Here is a 20887-nt window from a genome sequence, read left to right on the forward strand (position 1 = left end):
TAGATACATTATTTAGTTTGTTAACCTCTACCTGAAAACATGCTTTTTTCATTAAAAAACAAAACCCGAAAAACATAAATCTCGATTTATATGGTTTTACAATCAGGTCTTACTGAAGCAGCAGAGACTTCATTTCCTTTCTTGCAGACAATATGCAGGAAGAAGAACCCACAAAGAGCATGCTGGCAATCTGACATATTGTACTATCTGGACTACAAATAAGTCCTGAAATTCATTTGAAGGATGTCAAGGAGTTACGAGAGAGATTATGTAGTGGCCTTGATTTTTATTTTTCTTTACCTAGAATTCTACAAATTCTAAAATTTATCAATTGATGTATCTTTTAAATAAACAGCACCAGTCTTGCCCATTGATACAATTAAAATTTGACTTTCTCAGTTCTTAGTTCACAAGTTTATTATGAAAAACACTGCAGTGCTCTTGTGCAGTAACATCGTCTTACAGGAGGGAGGAAAAAAAAACAGTTCTGTTCAAAACAACTCACCAGGATCTGACAGTAACAAAGAACAACATGAGGCTGAGATTTGAGAAGGGGAAAAAAACTGAGTGCAGACAAATCATACAATTAAATTAAACAGTATCCCTGAAAATAAACAAAACGATTTCAAAACTCACAAGTAGAGGGGAGGCCTTGGTACTTAATTTTAAAAATGTTCATTAAGCTCCAATGATTGTTTGCTGCTATTCTTATCTACAGTCATGCTGAGTAAAGCTATAGCTAAATGGAAGTTAAATTGTATTCACGAGGTGTTAATGTTTACATCTTATTATCTGCAGTCTCTCAGAGAAAGCAAAGTAACTACAAATAGCGCTATGCCAGAAACTGGTTTCTTGACCAACAATGTCGCTTCAGCATGCAATGAACTGGTTCATTCTAAAGTGGTCATGGCTGTTGATGACAAGAGGCTTTGTATTTTTATATGGCACATCTTTTTGGTCCGTGTGAAAACAAGTTTTTTGAATGTTAACTATTCTCTGACACTTTGTGGAGTTACTGTTGCTCTTCCCATTTCCGTTAGGTCAATATATGGTTCATGGCAATACTGTACAAGTTTAAAATTTCGTTACAGGAAGTAGTCTGGGGTACGACGAGTAACATGTGGCTCGCCTCTGCGAGGTGCTGGGTCAAACTGCAAGCTGAAAAACAAGACATATTTGTTGTTCATACTCCAAGACATCAATGTACTGACAATTAAAATCAAGAATATTAGTCTTTGACTCTACACATTTTTTTAATAGTTTGTTTTTTTAAAAACTGAAGTATAATTGACTTACAGCACTGCGTTAGTTCCAAAAGTACAACAGTGTTTTGAAATTTCTATACATTTCTATACATTAATTCTATACATTAATTCTATACAATTAATTCTATACATTTCTATACATTAATTATATGATCTAGATAAGTCTAGTTACCACCTGTCACCATACAATTATTACAATATTACTATATTCCCCATGTTGTACATTTCATCCCCGTGCAGATTTTTACACATTTTCCCCCCATCCAATAACTTAATGTATTAAGAGAACCCTAATCATGCATTTAATAAGGGTCTTCTGGCTGCACGCCTCCTCAAAGAACCAAGGCAACTTCAGCTAGAGGATATGCTTCTGTATATCTGTAGTTCCTTCTAAGACCATTTGAAAGAAGGATTCTACTAAATAAATAAAGTTTAAAGAGCCTAAGGTACTGTTATCTATTATCTCATCCTCAGGATACATTTTATTAACTCTACAATAAAAACATGGATTTAAAAGTTAAATCCCTAATAATTCATATTAGGATCTAGGTTTCTGTTGATGTGTTTCAAAGGAAACTTTAAAAAATCCAATTGGAATCTGGATTTAGCATAAGCTCTTGAACTGTTCAACTTCACATTAAAACTAATATATTCAAGTAATGGTAACCAACGACTCAAGTGTATATACTTACAAAGAGTATTTTAGAGTATCATCAAGTTCCATGATTGCAGCTTGGTTACCGCAACGATAACAATAGTTTGGAGCACTGAAAATCGTTACTACATTTCGGTCATGGCACCAGTTATATCCCTACAAGGAAAAGAACAGAAAATAATCCCCTATTTTACTCCCTTATTTACACAACTAAATGTGACTTCTCTCAAGAGGGGAAAAAAATATCTCCCCTTCTGCCCAAAAGGCTTTTTAAAAAGTATTGCTTTGTTTCTGGATGATTCAATAATTTTCTGTACTCCACACAACTTTTTTTTTTCTTTTTGCTGTGCCGTGCAGCTTGTGGGATCTCAGATCTCAGTTCCCCGACCAGGGAATGAATCCAGGCCATGGCAGTGAAAGCACCGAATCCTAACCACTAGACCACCAGGGAACACTCCTTCTGCCCAACTTAAAAAAGAACCAAACGTATTTATTTTTTCCCAAAAGTATAAAAGTTGTCTACTATAAAAAGAAAATCCCTAAAAAAAATCACCGATCAGAAAAGGATAAGCTACTTCTTATATACCCGACTTTCAGTAAATAACAGCATTTCTTCAGCCTCTCTTATTGCAGTAGCCCTAAACATGATACAAGAATGAGTATATGGCCATTTCTTGTAGAGGCAGACACATACTCCTGGAGACCAGAACCTTATTAATTCTGTCCTCAGTCAGTACAGGTATTACCTGTACTGCCCAAGGTATAAAGGAGAGGCGCCTCTAGGAACTCCAGCCTCATTGTCTCAAAGCCCATCTGAACGCATGAGTTACTTTTCAAGTATTAATCACAAATTTCTTTCCCTATCTCTAGCAAAGTCAGACTTTATTGATAATCACAATACAGCTGTATTAGTATTAATCTAAATAGGACCTTAATTTTATAAGTATGCTAATCAATGTCCTATGCTAAGAATTTAGCCCATTTCCCTTTAGCTTCTTCTTTCAAATCACCTGTAATCCTATCATCTAAAGGACCACTTAAACATTTTGGTGTATTTCTTCCCAAACTCTCTTCCATACATACACATGTTAAATACATGAAATAAAACTGAGACCATAAAATATTATTTTTCACTCTCCCCCATCTTACTTTCCCAGCCTTAAACCCCAAGCACTACTCAGTCATTAAGAATTCTCTGAAAACATTTTACCTATGAATTTCATTTGGATCAAAAGTTTGAGATTTTAATTCTAGTGTGCATCTACTGAAAAGGCTAAGGCTATAATGGCAAATTCATCAGAAGAATACATGGCATGTTCTCACTATATCATATAATTTAAAATTTCCTAAGATCTTCCTTCATTAAGTTTACTTAAAAATCAAATCAAAGAACAGAACATACCTCCATCACCAGCTGATGAGCTCTAGACACCAACGTGAGGCCATTGGCATGATTAAATGTCTCAGAAATATCTTGCCCAAAGGTGTAACCAGCTCCTCGAGGAGATATACCCCAACCTCCACGGTCATCTGGATCTGACCATAGCAAGTCACACATTGGACCCTAAAAAGCAAGTTATATTTTAGATTGCCTTTTGCAAAATTGGTTAAAATATATGATCTGAGTAATTCACCAGAAGCAGCACCTACTACGTCACTTTTTGAATGGTGTTGGCTGAAAATGGTAAAAGGTTTTGCAGATAGAGTCAAATAAATAAACTACTTCCAGGTGTCTTTAAGAGGCAGAGCCTACATCAATGAGTCCCAATAGCAACAAGCCCTAACTAATTAATCTGCCTAGTGTATGCAAATTTCAATGTTAGGCAGTAGAGTTTAGTAACTAAGGGAGAAGCTCTTAAGACAACCAACACCTAGGTCCTAAACCCAGTCCCAGAGCTGTTGTGATCTGGGTAGGTTTCTTAACCTTAGCTTCTTAAGAATGGGGTCAACAACAGTGCTCATACCACATGATCATTTTTGAGAATTAAACAAGAAAATACATACAATGAACTAAGTTACAATTAAATATTTCCTCTCTCTAAAAAGTTTTTTGAAAAGATTTTATTACCAAAAATAAGGGCAATACCTCATGGGGAACTTCTTGTAGGCGATCAAGTGCTCTGATGTGATCCAGTGTATCTATGGATGGTGAGAGGCCACCATGTAGACAGAAGATCTGAAAAGAGTGGTTTACAACATTACCCTCATTTAAAATAAACTACAAACATTGTGGACTAAGCTGCAGGCTGTAGCCCACATCACTCGGCCCTGTTGGTGTTTCTGTGTTCTGCCAGAACCAGGCTTGTTTCTGCAGATCTATCTTTCTTGCCTCCCACTCTAAACTATGGAATACACTCCCTTTCTTCCTGATAAACCATCCCTACTGCACCCAAACCCCAATCAGCTCTTCTGAAAACATTTCTCTGACCTTACCCTCCATCATAGACAATTATCTTCCTTCTCACAGAATTTTCTTGCAGTTTCTTCTGTGCACTGCTGCTCTACTGGGACCAGTAAATAGCTAATTACATCTCCCCGACATGTCCAGAAACAGCCCAAAAGGATGGACGGGCTACATTTTCCATCCCCCTATGGTCCCAACATATAGTTCAGTGCCCCTCACAAAGACTGCACTTCATAGAAGAATCCCAAAGGGATGTGAGGATGGAAAAACAAGTTACTGGCACCTAAATGTAAGAAAGCAGATTCTTGAAAATAATCACCAATGTAAGTTTCAAGAAGACCTACATACCTGCCCATCCACCAAGGCAGTGAGAGGAAGGTAGTCAAAAAGATCTGTAAAATATTTCCAAACATTTGCATTTCCATACTTCCGTAAACACTCATCATAGAAACCATATACTTGTGTGATCTGTCTGCTCTCATGATTTCCTCGAAGAATGGTGATGCGTTCACGGTAACGAACCTGAAACAACAAATGTGAAATCATGAACGGCTGGCTCCTTCAAAAACCAAATAAAAATCCAGCAAACATTCTACAGGGAAACAGAATTCCAACTTTGCTGGAAAAAACATCCCACACCCCTACATCACACAAAAGTGAAATCACACCTACAGATCATTTATCCCATGGGGTATCTGCCAACCCCATTTCAACTAAAATCAAACTCTCACTACCACTAACTTTATCCCACGCATAGTCACCAGTTGCAAAACTCCATCCATGAGTTTTTTTTATTACATTATACAACCACCATTGCAATCCAGTTTTAGAACCGTTCCATTAACCCAAAAAGATCCCTCGTGCCTGTCTGCAATCACTCCCGACTCCCACTCTCAGCAACTACCGATACTTTGTCTCTTGAGATTTGCTTTCTCTAGAAATTTCATATAAATGGAATCAATACAATATGTAGTTTTTTTGTGTGTCTGGCTTCTTTCACTTAGCGGAGTATTTTTTAGACTCATCTGTGAATGGATCAGTGGTTTGTCTCATTTTACTGCTCTGCACAGTATTCCATTGTATGGCTATACCATATATAGCCATATTTTGGTTTTTTATTCACCAGTAGACTGAACATTTGGATTGTCTGCAGTTTTGGGCTATTATGAATAATGTTCTTATGATCATACCACATATAAGAAGTTTCTGTACGCATATATGCTTTCATTTTTCTCGGAGAGATTCCTAAGTTTCTAATCTCTCCAACAAACTCACTAACATACGGTATTACTAGCCTTATTGATGAAAGCCATTCTAGTGGGCCTGATTCTGACTTTAATTTGCATTTCCCTGATGACTAAGGTTTGAGCATCTTTTCATGTGCTTAATGACCATTCATATATCTTCTTGGGTGAAACATCTATTCAAATATTTTGTCCACTTAAAACTTATGTCTTCTTATAGGTTTTAAATATATATATATGAATACAAGTACTTTTTCCTTAGTGATGTCTTTTGAAGAACAAAAAATCAATTTTTATGAAGTCCAATTTATCAGTTTTTTAATGGCTTGTGTTTTTGGTATCATATCTAAGACATCTTTGCCAAACCCAAGGTTACAAAGATTTTCTATGTTTTATTTTAGAAGTTTCACAGTTTTAGCACTCATATTTAGATCTATGACTGACGTTGATCCATTTGTAAGGTATGAGGTAGCTAAGTTCATTTTTTGCATATGGATGCCCAACTGTTCCAGCACTATTTGCTTAAGTTTCCTTTCCCCTGTATTAAGTCTGCTAGGGCTACCATATGAGGTACCACAGAATGGAAGGCTTAAAGAACAGAAATTTATTTCCTCACAGTTCTAGAGGCTAGAAGTCCAAGATCAAGATCAAGGTGTCAGCAGGGTTGGTTCCTTCTGAAGGCCTCTCTTCTTTGGCTAGATAACGGCCATCTTCTCCATGTGTCTTCTCATCTTCCCTCTGTATGTGTCCTAATCTCTTCTTATAAGGACACCAGTCATATTGGATTAGGGGTCACCTGTATGACCTCATTTTACCTTAATTACCTCTTTAAAGGCCCTACCTCCAATACAGTCACATTCTGAGGTACTGGGAGTTAGGACTGCAACATATGAATTTGGGGAAGGGGTGGTGGTGGCACAATTCAGCGCATAACACAAACATGAACTCTTAAAGGTAGCATATTTATTCCTCCTCTGAGCACTGGGATTCATCCTGGGCTTTAAGTGCAGGTTAGCTTGCAAGGCTACTTTCATGGCATCTAGAGTCACTGCAGAAACTTTCCATCATTTAATTCAACTCCTTCAATTTACAGATGCAGAACATAATGACCTCCAAAAATGTTTTGTAGCACTTTACATGATTCAGACCTGTAGCTTCATGAACACTTACACTTTGTTAATTGCCTAAACTTCAGCTCTTGCCAAAACCACATCTCACTGCTTCTCCAGTACTAGAAGACGCTGGCAGCTATCTTACCATTCTACATATTCTTTAAAATAAAATCATCTCCCCAAAAGTAAAGTCAAATAATTTCTTTTAAGGGAGAAAGGTCATCTCAAAAAAGCTTTTTACCATTTTGTGTTTCACCTTCAGATCTCTGTATATTTCCCAAAGCTACAACTGGTATAAAACAACATGCTTTCTTTAATTATCATTTCTATTGTTCTAGATTATGTCATGTTTAATGGCTGCAAACTATTCCATTGAGGTAAGCCATAATTTAGAAATTCACTTACCATTAGATATTTATATCAATTCTTTCTGACATTTAAGATGCTACAATTTATGTTTTCATGTAAGTAAAGCTCTTTTCCTCTTAAACTTCTTCCTCTGTACAATTTTAATTATATGATTACTGTGTCAACTGATATAAACATGCCAATATTTGAAATATTTTGCTCCTTTAAAATACTTCAAAAATACCTAGAAAGGTAATTATATTACCTCTCATATCCCAAATTACTGAACTAAAATTTCTATTTAATCAGCCTTCTAGCATTTTTAAATCATGAGGCATTTTCTTCCTTAGAAAATAACCTTCTTGTTTTTATTCTGTACCATTCCCTCATTCAGAATGAAGATAGACCTATGATTTATTAAGTCCCAAACCTGAATATCTAAATTCCTAAATGTGGGGATTTATTCTAAAAGCTAACACACAGATGGAGAAAACCACAAATCACTGGGTAAAAAAGGACATTCAAGAGGACTGCCATACCCAGTTCAAAATGCTCAAACATAAAATTGAAATTACCTTAAGAGCTACAAGCAGAGTAACTGTTTCAACTGAGTAATATCCTCTGTCAACATAATCTCCCATAAACAAGTAATTTGTATCTGGTGATTTGCCACCAATTCTAAACAGTTCCATGAGATCATGAAATTGCCCATGCACATCTCCGCAGACAGTGACTGGACATCGAACTTCTTGCACATTGGATTCTTTTGTCAGAATTTCTTTAGCCTACAGATAGAGAAAAATAAACCAAGACATTTCACATTAAAAAACATTAACAAAGATATGTTTAATTACACATAAGATATGTTTAAGTTACCCTTAATATAGCTTTAAAGGGGCAGACTCAGCATAAGATGAAACTGCAGATAATTACGATCCCATTAAAATAAGGGGGCAACACATGCCTGGAACCTATCCACCAGCTATCTCACCTCTGATACCTAGAAAAAAAAAATGTATCAAGATACATAGTCCCATTCCTCTCATCAGTATCATGAGTTTTAGATCTATCAGTTGCCATCTAAGTGCTAAAGAGATCATGATTAGCAGCCATATACAATAAATGAAAATGAAGCAAGACACTCAGGTACCTAGTTCCTGAGCTTTAGAGTTCTAACTACAATGCACTCTAGGATTCCAGGCTACGAGGAGAGGTTTCTTAGTCCTACTTTAAAAAAAAGACTTTTGGAAGACATTAAAATTTTGTCTGTATTTTGGGTTTTTTACCCTCTTTATATCAAAACATAAACTTCTCATTTTACAACTGTGACTATTCAATATACATGGTTTTTATGCTGCTTTCAGAAAACTGTTTGGCATCCTATGCATTCCCCCATGTAACCACAAATTCAAACATCACTTTTAAGAGCAACATAATATTCCACTCAGTAGAAACTCTTTTATTCATTTCAACACACATTTATTATCATTTATTGTATGCCAAAAACTGTGAAGAGAACTGGGAGATAATCATTCATTTGCTCAACCATGAGTGATACTCTGTGCCAGGCCCTGTGCTAGCCCCTGGAGGTATAGTGAACAAGATAAAGATAGATCATTCCCACACCAGGGCTGGGGAGGGGGTATAGGGGAACGACCACAAACAAGTAATCAAGTAACAAAGTACAGACTGTATTAAGTGCCATGGAAGAAAGGGAGAGAGTAACTGGTGGAGGCCACTTTTTAAGATATCACAACAAACAAGACAGCCCATAAACACACACAGTGGAGCAGGAGAGGCAGACAATAAATAAAAGATCATTACAAAAGAAAGGGCCAAGTGCTAAGACATGCTAGAGTAAGCAGCAGTGTTCCGGGCTCACAAAAACTGAGAGCTATGAAAACTGCCTGAGGTGCAAATAATGGGCGGGAGCTACAGAAATGGGATGGGAATAGGAAACTGGAGGACATCAAACAGCGGCAGATGCAATCATGCGTATAAAGTCCAAGGAGTTAAGCAGAAAAGGTTAACATGGCTAAAGCATAGCACGCAAGAGTAGAGAAGAGAGCAGACCGGGGTGGGGTCAGGTTGACAAACTACCCTGGTTTTTAGCACCGATAGTCCTGCTTCCCAGGAAACGCCTCAGTTGTACCCAGGCAAACCATGATGACAGTTGGTCACCCAGCTAGGAAATGTAGGAGGAGAATGGAGCATGGATATGGACTGAAAACAAGTCTAATCAAAGTAGTATTAAAACAAAGATCCACTGGCAGAAAATTTGATTAGTGAATTAAGGATTTCAGAGGTAGGGCTGTGGATACGGATATCTGAGGTGTAGTAGAGCTTAAAGGCCACCCACCAGTATTCAGGGACCAACCCACCGACAAGTCTTGCCTAGTCTCCTTCCAAAACATCTCAATCCATATGCTTCTATCTTTTTTGCCAATATCCTGGTCCAAGACACCATCAACTAACCTGGATTACTGTGTTAGCCTCCACAAAAAACTCCCTGTTTCTAGTCTTCCTGCCTCCAATTTAATTTCCATGCAACAAAGTGACAGTTTAAAAAATTATCACCAGATTCATTTTATCCACCATTGTCTACACAGCACCTCGCTAGAACAATGCCCCACGTGCTTAATATATATTTTGAGGGAATCAAGAACTTAAACTGAGACAGGTCATCTTTAGGGAGAGCCATGGATGTCTGCCAGGACAACAGCATAAGTACAAACCTGGAAAGTGGTACCAAGTTCTCTGGAGAATGAAGAAATAGCAGGTAATAACCGTAAGGAAAAATGTCCAGGTATCTAGGTAGAGGACAGAAGCCTGAAAAACACAGGGAATTTTATCCTCAAATAGAAGGATGCAGAACCCATCCACCTGGGAGGGCTACTAGAGAAGGTACAAGACTTCCTCAGGGAGAGTCAGTTAAGCCAAGAAGGTAAAAGTAATTTGTTCTGAGAATGGGTTTAAAGTGTTTTACTTCATATACCCAAACAACATTTATTGAGCATCTTCTATTTGGGATCAGCAGTATGGAATGGTGTCCCAGAATGTACAGTGGGAGGCTGGGTCAAGGGAAAGCAACACACTGCAATATGCGGGTGAAAATATCGTAAGAGAATTGTTGCTAATGAGCCATTGCTCATTACATTTTGAGTGACAACCAAGGATGTCAAGGACTGGTTTTAAGGTAGTGGTATGCAACCTTAGCGGCACATTAAAAAATGACCTGGGAAGCTCTTTAAAAATATCCAGATGCCCAAACTACTCCTCTCCCAATTAAGTCAGAATCTTTGTCTGTGGGATCCAAGCGTCAATAATTTTTTTAAGTCTCCCCTCCCTACCCTATACTAGTGCTTTCTTAGGTGCTGCCAAGTTTAAGAACCACTATTTTCAAGTCTCCAAACATTTTGGGAAGCCTATTTCAGGACATTTACCAACCACTGACATCACAAAGTTAGTTATTAATTTCATCTAACATTTTTAAATTTAGAAAAAATTTCCACTGTGTTTCAAAAAGAGATATTTCTTAAGAAATACATATAATCCATCTCTCTACAGTAATTCCAACTTCCCAATTTATTATTACTAAAAAGTGGAAGTTCACTAGGCATATTCCATTACTAAACCTGTTTGGAATTAATACCAGGACTGATGTTTTCAGCACCTAGTGCATACTAATGAAAACAGCTATGAATGAAATGATAGGTCCTACTTAAAAGAAATTTGCAGGACTCCCCTGGTGGCTCAGTGGTTAAGAATCCACCTGTCAATACAGGGGACACGGGTTCGAGCTCTGGTCCAGGAAGATCCCACATGCCGTGGAGCAACTAAGCCTGTGCTCCACAACGAGAAGCCCCCGCAATGAGAAGCCCACGCACCGCAACCAAGAGTAGCCCCCGCTCGCCACAACTAGAGAGAGCCCACACGCAGCAACAAAGACCCAACACAGCCAAAAGTAAAAATAAAATAAATAAGTTTATTAAAAAAATTTTTTTTTAAAAACGTACGTTTGGGGGGTTTGTCTCAACTTATCAGCTCTCAGATGATCACTACACAAAATACACTAGTCCCAGAACACCACAACAAAGAAGACTGTAGACGTCCTTATTAAAGATTATTCTAGTCAGGAAAACTAATCATAGCATAGCTTCTCTCAGACATCTCTTTTTCTATCACAGGAGTCAGGCCTTATAAATCCCAGAAGCACCTAATAGAACCCCCCTCTATGGGTCACCCAATGGGACCTCTAATGAGTCACCTTTAGTGCCTCCAGGCCTTCACCAACCATCAGTTTCAAAGATAGCTATACAACTTCAAATCTCTGGTTTAATACTCAAAGTAAATGGTACAACCAGACTCTCAAGGTAACTTAGTTAACATTAGAGACTAAAAAATTTTTAATAACTACCTTTTCACTCTCTGGTATTCTGACTCCCATAATTTAAAGCCTCATGTCACCTGAACCATGCAGAGAAGCAAAAGTAACACACACACCTCAAACTTTTGTTTCCCCTAAAACATTTTTCAGGGACTTCAAATGTCTCAGCTAATATAATTCATATTTGAAAAAAGAATTAAGATCAAGTTTTAAGAAACAGTGTAACTAGCACCGTACTGATTTATTTATTGGAACCCTACTGAAATTCAGTCAAATGATACAGACTGAAATGAATGAATTCAAGGGAAGAACCTTCCTAGAACAAGGTTAAAACTGGAACAAGCAATTCCATTAATGAGAGCTTATCACAAGTAACTGTGGAAAGTTAAAAATTTTTACACCTTCCTGAAATTTAAAAATTTAGATTCACCCAAAGACCAGCAACCTTCAGGAGCATTAATTTATTATTAACATCCTCTCAGCATTCTGAGTTCGGATTCAGAAATCTCACTCTATTTTCAACCTCCTATAAAAACATCAGGTAATAAGGCCAATGACCTGTAGACTTAAGTAAGTCTTAGATATGGACCATACCTAACCACCATAACAACATGAAATTACAAACAAATCAGATTTAAAACAGACCAAAAGACCAACAGATCATCCAATCCAAGATTTTTCAAGGAAGACAAGTAAAAGAAAAAAACATGAACCAACAACAGATTTACCAACCACTTATATATATCTATTAATTTCCTTAAGGATATACAACATTGATATCATTCCTACATAACTTACACAGTAGAAAAAGCCACGCAATGCATTTATGCATTTTTAATTATTAAAAGAAAAAACGTATTTATGCATTTTTATTAAATCAAGGAACCATTTTAAAATACAAAATGATTACAAGGTAAAAATTCTTTGTGTAAAATGACTGGAAAACAATAAAGTCTTAACAGATTGTTTATTTCAGCGGTGAGACTGTAAGAATGCTTTCTCAATTCTGCCACACCAGCAAAAACTATTCTCATTTCTTTGTATTCCCTTACAGTTTACAACTGGTCAACATCTCATTCTGTGTCCTGAATTTTCATATTCACTGACCCCATTTCCTATAGCATTACAGTGATCATTGTAAACCACTATATAATATGCTCCTGAACAGATCTACACACGTATTACTGTTTATTTGAATTATTTTCTTTCAGGAAAATTTCAATTGTGGGATTACAGAGCAAAACAATATTAACAATTTTTGTTCCCTATGTACCACTGGACCTATGCCTAACTTGTGCAGTAATAAATTTAAGACTGTATCCATTCTCAGCTATTTCAGATATAAAGTGTTATCTTCTAATTTAACTGGAACTTTTAATTTCAGGGTTTGAACTTTTTATTCCATGTTTATACAGTATCAGTTATTTCTCCTCTTGTATAACGTGTCCACACACATTCTTTGAGTATTCATAGGGAGCCAAATGTTCTTAGATATTTTTCTATTAAAAATCTGATTACTAATTATAATGTTCATTAGAACTCTAGTTAAGTAAATTTAACATTTCATACTCTAATCCCAGTTGAATACATCTTCTACCAATAGAGCCATAAAGACATAAGAGATGAGAAACAAAAAACAAAAAAAAGCAATAATTAATCTTTGAATTTTACTTCTCAGTTCAAGTAAAAACTGAAGACATTTGAAAACTTTTTTAAAAAGCAAAATAATTGGGACTTCCCTGGCAGTCCAGGAGTTAAGACTCCGTGCTTCCACTTCAGGGGGCACAGGTTCGATCCCTGGTCAGGGAACTAAGACCCACATGCCGCATGGCACAGCCAAAAAATATAAAATACCTGTAGGGTCAGGCAACCATGACACACATCCTGATCAGGCATGGAAAAATATTTTCTAAAATAAAATAAAAAGCAAAATAATTAAATTTGCAAGCAAGAATCAAGCTTTTCAATATCCTAAGAGAATTTCATTTTGCTTCATACTGCTTTTATGAATCAATGGTAGGTTTCTTTGATTTTCATAACTGTGGAAAAAAAATTTAAGGTTCATGATAAATTAAGTGTATGTGGCTAGATTTTTATTTTGGTGTGATACATAGGGTAGGACATATTACTAGCCCTGGAAGCAAATGAATCTTTAGTTAATTGTCTTCAACTATCAAATCTTTCTTCATACCACTTGTCTTTCATTAATTATACTGATCAGATGCCTCTAATATTTTATGAAATATTTGTCTTCTTTGATTAAAATCTGTATGATTATAATACTTTCAAAGTATCATAACCCTTCACATAATGTTCTGCAAACAAGTATCTACTATTTGGTTTAGGGCCTAATGGAAAGAAAAGGTCAGGGATGAGGGATAATTCTAAATTTATATTAAGAGAAAATATGTAAGGTGATGTTTTCCCATCTGTTTCTGTAAAACAACCATCTTCACCTCTGACCAAAATGAATGACTGCTTTCTTTAAAGCTGTGTGTCTCACGTGCAACAGACTGGCCTCCATCTTTACCAAGGAACATACCCATGTGCATGAATTAAACAGTCTCAATCATTCCTGCATAGGGAAAAAATGTTAATCTACTGAACTGAGAAATGTTGCTATATACACAGTTGTTTAAAAATTTTCACCATAACAATCCATGTTGAATGAGATTCAACCACTCTGGGTCTCAGTCTCCTCCCTCATCTGTGAAAGGTGACTTGGCCTAGAGGATCTTTGAGGTTTTTTTCATTACTAAAATTCTACACATCCTAAAGCACTTCACTTCTTAAGCCTTTTTAATGAAAATCAAAGCCACCCAACAGAGATAGCAGGCATTACTGCTAGTTTACAGATGATGGGTACCAGAGAAACACAATTAACTTGATCACCACTAGCACAAAAATTCTAAAATCTTTCCTATCTGGAGTTTACTACAAGTTCAACCTCCTGACTAATCCAAAACCCTGCTACTAGAGCAAAACAACTAACAGATCCCTACAATTATACTATTTAGACAAAGCTCAACAAATAGTGAAAATAGTACATATAAAGGAAGCATAATAAATTTTGCTTGAATGGACTTCCCTGGTGGCGCAGTGATTAAGAACCTGCCTGCCAAGGCAGGGGACACGGGGTCAAGCCCTGGTCTGGGAAGATCCCACATGCCACGGAGCAACTAAGCCCATGCGCCACAACTACCGAGCCTGTGCTCTAGAGCCCGCGAGCCACAACTACTGAAGCCCATGTGCCTAGAGCCCATGCTCCACAACAAGAGAAGCCACCGCAATGAGAAGCCCGTGACCCGCAACGAGAAGCCCGCACGCCGCAACGAAGAGTAGCCCCTGCTCGCCGCAACTAGAGAAAGCCCGTGCGCAGCAACGAAGACCCAACACAGCCAAAGAGAAATAAATAAAAAATAAATTTAGGGCTTCCCTGGTGGCACAGTGGTTGAGAGTCCACCTGCCGATGCAGGGGACACGGGTTCGTGCCCCGGTCCGGGAAGATCCCACATGCCGTGGAGCGGCTGGGCCCGTGAGCCATGGCCGCTAAGCCTGCGCGTCCAGAGCCTGTGCTCCGCAATGGGAGAGGCCACAACAGTGAGAAGCCCGCGTACCGCAAAAATAAATAAATTTATATATATAAAAAAATTTTGGTTGAATGTATTCCAAAAACAAATGCACACTGTCACAGTTAATAATAATACTGACACTCCATAACCTGTGTGAACTACACTTTGCATGACTATCTAGGTAATGTTTGTCTTCCAGGTGCACTCTAGAACAAAGGTTCTCAACCTTCTTTCAGGCCCCTCAACAACAGAAAGGTAAAAATTCCCATTGGTGGTAGTAACTAAATGACTAAGGCAGAGGTGGGGACAGGGTGTGCCAGAGTGACTGGCCAGCTGGTCATGTACAGTTTAGAAAACACCCAGATGCAGTACATACGTCTCTGTCACTGCTTTGTCTATCCATTCCAAACCACAATACCAATATATCAGTGGCAATAGCAACCTTGTATTGTGAAGAAATTAAGCTGTTAATCCCAGACTGCTCTTCACAGTTTTTCCAGACCCCACCCCCACCCCCAGCCATTTACTGGCAACCAGACCTCTCTCTGTCAGCCTCTTCTACAACTTCTGCTCCAGAAGCTGAAAGAAAACCTATTTTAAACAACAAACAAAATCTTTCCCCTTCCCAGTTCTAGTCCATTTCAGATCTCACTTGTGTAGGAGAGGGCAGGTTGAGGGTTTTTTCAGAAAAGGATGGTAATGTGAAATGCGTAAGGAAAAAGGTGAAAATAAGAGAAACAGGTCAAAGTATAAAGAAAACGGTAAGGGGTGGGGGGGTGGTTCTATGCCTCACATAACTTTTCCTACCTCTCCTCAGCGCCCTCAAAAAAGACCCCTCTCTGGGACTTCTCTGGTGGCGCAGTGGTTAAGAATTCACCTGCCACTGCAGGGGACACGAGTTCGAGCCCTGGTCTGGGAAGATCCCACATGCCGCGGAGTAACTAAGCCTGTGAGTGCGCCACAACTACTGAAGCCCGCGCGTCCAAAGCTCATGCTCTGCAACAAGAGAAGCCACCACAATGAGAAGCCCGCGCACCACAACAAAGAGTAGCCCCCACTCGCTGCAACTAGAGAAAGCCCACGTGTAGCAGCAAAGACCCAACGCAGCCAAAAATAAATAAATAAATTTACAAAAACAAAGAAACAAAAAACACCAACCCTCTCTACCATGCGTCAACCCAAACCCAATGTCTCCTGGTTTTCCTAGCTTATCTCCTCCAAACTAAACAAGCAATACTCCACAGGTAACTGACAAACCTGACTTACAATGAGATAGGGAAAAAAAGAACACCAAACTACTGTTAACTCAAATGCTGTCCCAGTGCCCATCATTCTTTCTATAGCATGAGTTTCACCTTAGTCCTACTGCCCATATTTGCAGACACAGAACTCTTGGCTCTGATAGAGAAAACAAAGGCAGAATGGGACAGGGGGTGGGGGGAACTTGTGTGTCTGAAGAGAAGAACTGTTCACCTTTTTGGTGTTTCCTCATTAAGTCAACTCAAAACCAACTGCACTACCGCTTCATGCCTGGGAGATCACAGAATACACACAGGCAAACAGCCTTGACTGTGGAAGCTATGAGGATAAAAAGAAAGGCATTTTAACAAGCTTAATGAAAAATTTAAATATCAGTTACATTTTATTAGAGTATTTTAGAGCTTGGTCTCTGGATCATGATTTACACTATCTGAGAATACATAGAAAATTAACTGGGGTTTTCATCTCACTAATCTTATCTGCGAGGCAAATGCAGTTAGCCACGTCCAAATTGAAAAATAATTAGTTTCCTCCTCCAGGAGAGAGTGGGACAACAGTATGTGACATGAATAGGAAGCTTTAAAGAACAAAAATTATGCTTTCTTTTACAGAGCTGTTAATTCTACAATTCAGTCTGGCCCCAATTCATCTGTGTCTTCATTATTAACACTACCTCAGAAAAGAGAAGGGGGCTGTGAAGCAAGACTAAAACATTGGGCTTACAAACCATAAACCTAGGCAATCTCAATTTAGCCCCTGTAGTCAAGTCACTTTATCTTTCTGAGCTGTGGTTTCCATCTCTAACTGAGGATAACTGTCTCATAAACCTGTTAAGAGAACTGTGTATGTGAAAGTATGATGACAACAATATTCTGTATCATGCTCCCCCCACAACTGCTTGTTCTCAATATTCAAATTACCTTTATGGAAATAAGCCAAACCACCTTTTAAATTAAACACACATACAGACTCACAAAAATATATTACCCATTTCATATAGGAATTTAACCTTGGCCAAGTACTTGCAGGTCATCCAACTAGCAGGAAGACTCATGCTGCATTTTATTTATAGTGCTTGTACAGCAATGGAAAACAGCATACCTAGGTAAAGAACTCCTTTGGAAAAAAAACCTGGCTATCAAACAACATTCTCCACAAGTTTGGTAAGACAAGAAAGCACAAAGCCAAAAATCATACCTAAATGAAACCACTGCTGAACATAACAAAAGACTGTTTACTATAGTTAAAGCAAAAGCAAGCTGATACTATTTACTTCTTCCAATAGGTAGATGGAAACATACCAGTCCAGTTATACAGGTGTAGTAAATGACTACAGACCTGTGACTATAGGCAAAACTGCTTCACTCACAGCAAATTTTTAAACAACCAACAAATTATGATCCCCAAAATGACAAGGTATATCGCACACACAACAACCCTGTCTTTGATATAGACCTTCATCACATCTTGGGGGGAAAAAAGCTTAATTAATAACATAAAAACCATATTCACCCTTGTCTATAAACACACTTTCCTTCTTATAATCAAAAAATAATCAACTATTATCAAATAGCTATCTCCACCAAGTATCATTTCTTTAAAAGGAACAAAAGAAAGAAAAAAAACCTATTATACTAATGAGAACTTTTGCTTCACTAAAAAGATTTGTACAAAAGATGTTTCAAGTCATGCACCCTATCTTATCCCATAAACCTAAAGAGCTGCCTTCAAATTAACTTAGTCTGGAAGGTTAATAATGCTCCAAAAGTTGGAATACTTACAAGTTAAAAAGTTTGAAGGCTGTGTGATAGCCCCCCAAAAGGATTCATGTTTTAGAAATCTAGCTTCAAATATTTTCTCCCTTTTTTTGGCTCTAAGAATTAAAATCTTGACACAGTAGATGAGCAAGGGAGATTTAAGCATAAATTGATTAACCTCACTACATCTTAGTTTTACAAACAGGTGGCAAACAACGACCATTTACCAGATGGATCAAGCTTCAGCCACCCCACTATAACTCCAGTATTATCTTCTATTGTCTCCGACACAAACCCTCTACTTCTGTGTTCCATCTACTACTGACTTCCAACTAGATTCAGGCTCCTTGAGAATAAGCATGATTGCTTTTCATTCATCTCATAAAAGTAAGCAATCTTGGATATCCAGTAAGCATTCAATATTTAAACACAGAGTACTAATTTAAAATGGAACTGTATAATCTAAGATTAGAAGGAAACTTGGAACATCTATTTTAATTTTAGTTTATAGACAGGAAAATGTGGACCAAGTGAAGTGGTTGCCTCAAGGTCAATCACAATTAGTTAGTGGCAGAAAGAGGACTAGTGTCCCGTTCTAACTCACAGTCCAGTGGTCTTCCAATTACATCACTGCTCTCTTGCGATGTTTTCTACACAAATGACTAGTCATCTAGCCAACTACTGACTCAAAGTCTTATACAGAGTAAAAACTCAACCTTAAAAGTCATTAAAATCATCACTTATAGTACCTAGAAACTAAGACCTAACACTATACATTAAATAATTTTTAAAAGCCTATTTCTAAACCTTTAAAACAAATATTATCCTCATTTGATGTAAGCAAATTAAGGATCAAGAAGCAACAAAAGACTACAATGCTACCATTAAAATTCAGCTCCAAGAGATTATGTGCCACCTCATCAACTAATAGGAGAGTTTTGTCGAAGCATGGGATAAATAAATCTGAGTTAGACTCACTTAAATTGCAATTATTCACAGAACAGTTTCTGAAAAAGCCGGTTTTAGGGGCATATACATCAAACTCATGAACATAATTTTCACATCAAGCCACAAACAAGTCAGCATAATTGCTTTCTAATAATTCTTCACTAATACAAAATGCTAATATGATATTCCACAATTCTGTGGAACTAAAAAGAAATGCTGCAAAGTTAATTTTGAAAAGGTAAATTGAAACATTCATGGTGGAGCTCATCATTTTCTCTACTTAGGAAACTGAATTATAAGACAAACCCAACAGGCTATCTGTTTCCCCAACTCCTTGGAAAAAACAAATCAGAAATAGGTAATTTAAAACGGCCTTACTAAAATAGACTACAACAGTCCATTTTCAACACCTGTGAGATAAATTATTTAAACCTAAGCACAATATCTGGGATACTGTAAAAGCTCAATCGACAGCTATTCTTATCATTACTACCACTATTTAAAGTCACAAATATACAAACAACTTTTCCAAGGAAAAGCCAGGATACAAAATTTGCTCTTACAGTTTGTTGCTCGTTTTAAAAAGAAATGGCAAAATGCCAAGTACGTTAGACTTAGAGAAGCGTTTCACACTACCCAATTTGAGTCGGCATATAAATCATAAACCGACACTTGATTTCCAATCCCAAAGCTACTTATGTAGTATGACTCACCAAATTCTCCATTCTTCCAACTATGAAAAATAAGTTATACTCCTCCCTATGACTACCACCATGACATTCGTAGAAACTAGGTTAGAAATTGATTCTAACATTCTTTAAAAACACGCTTCAAATAAGTCTCTGGAAAAGATATCTCGGTGAATTTAACACAAACCACCCAAGATAGTGCTAAAGCTGTGTGACCTTTAGAGAGGTCCTACATCTGGTCTACAAGGGCCGTTCGGGGAGCTTCTGGACAGCTTTGGACCTAAGAATTAGGTCTGAGTACAAGTAAAAAGCCTCTTACTCACCTGAGTCCCAGGCCCCACTCCCAGGCCATAGAACTCAAGTCCTCTTACCCACATCTCAAAACCGTCCCCAACCCTGACCCACAGGGTCTCCGCTCCCCACAGCCACCTCGCCCCGCGCCAAGACCGCGAAGCTCTGAAGCCCCGGAGTTGGGGCAACGGCGCCATTTTAGGCGGCGGTGGTAACGACAACCAATCCCTGCGCGGGAGGCAGAGGGCGCCGGGTCGCCCGGGAGCCGCCGCCGGGCCGCGCCGGGCGCCGGTCTGGGAGGCTCGGGGGGCCGGGGCCTCCGCCATGTTGCACCCTCCCCATGGCCGCCGCCTTCTTTGCGGGCTCGGCCCGCCGCGGCTTCCGCATCCGAGGTGCAGCTCACCTTCTCGCAGAGGCTCTTGACCTGGGACTCGGAGAGCTGCTTGCACTCGTTCAGCTGCTCGACCCACTGGTCCAGCTCCTTGGTGAACACCTTCTCGTCCATGATGCCACCCGCCCGAAACGGCTGCCGCTCCGCGCTCCTCCCGCGCCGCCGCCCGCACACGGGCCACACACACACACGCCGCCGCCGGTTCCCGGGGTACTTGTGCGGGTACTGGCGGTTGCTCGGCACTAGCGCTGGCCCGCTGGCTCGCCCCTCCGTACTCGGCCACCGGCCGCGGCCGTCCTCCGCTCACTCTAGCCCCAAAGCTCTGCTCTCTGTAATGGCGGCCGCCGGCGTGGTGACGTCACGCCCGGCGTCAGGAGGCGGCGGGGTAGATGGGCCGGGACCAGAGCTGCGCAACTGCAGCGCCAGCCCGGATCAGCCGCCAGACTGGAGTGCTAGGGGCCGAGGCGCAGGCGCAACGTAGCAGGCTGGTAACAGACACCTTAGCCTTCAGGGCGTTGTCCTCCAGAAGGGAGAGGCCGAGGGGGAAGGGAAGACCGAGACCGA

General features: G+C 39.0%; 1 protein-coding gene across 1 annotated transcript; it reads right to left on the bottom strand.

The window, feature by feature from the left end:
- Positions 1–399: 399 nt before the first annotated feature.
- PPP2CA (protein phosphatase 2 catalytic subunit alpha) lies at positions 400–20637 on the bottom strand. The gene is made up of 7 exons (XM_067731757.1): positions 20336–20637; positions 7604–7813; positions 4673–4846; positions 4007–4096; positions 3323–3484; positions 1958–2076; positions 400–1158 (listed from the first exon to the last, which is right to left on the bottom strand). Exons 1-7 carry the CDS (start codon positions 20435–20437, stop codon positions 1086–1088), a joined length of 930 nt encoding a protein of 309 aa, XP_067587858.1. The 5' UTR covers positions 20438–20637; the 3' UTR covers positions 400–1085.
- Positions 20638–20887: the final 250 nt, after the last annotated feature.

The sequence above is a fragment of the Pseudorca crassidens genome, chromosome 3 (genome assembly GCF_039906515.1).
Source record: "Pseudorca crassidens isolate mPseCra1 chromosome 3, mPseCra1.hap1, whole genome shotgun sequence".
Lineage (NCBI taxonomy): Eukaryota > Metazoa > Chordata > Mammalia > Artiodactyla > Delphinidae > Pseudorca > Pseudorca crassidens.

Coding starts and splice junctions, on each gene's coding strand:
- PPP2CA (XM_067731757.1), bottom strand. CDS start 20,437: ATGGACGAGAAGGTGTTCACCAAGGAGCTGGACCAGTGGGTCGAGCAG. Junction 4,097..4,672: donor CTGCCTTGGTGGATGGGCAG/GTATGTAGGTCT, acceptor CACTCTTTTCAG/ATCTTCTGTCTACATGGTGG. Junction 1,159..1,957: donor GATACTCTAAAATACTCTTT/GTAAGTATATAC, acceptor CTTGTTTTTCAG/CTTGCAGTTTGACCCAGCAC.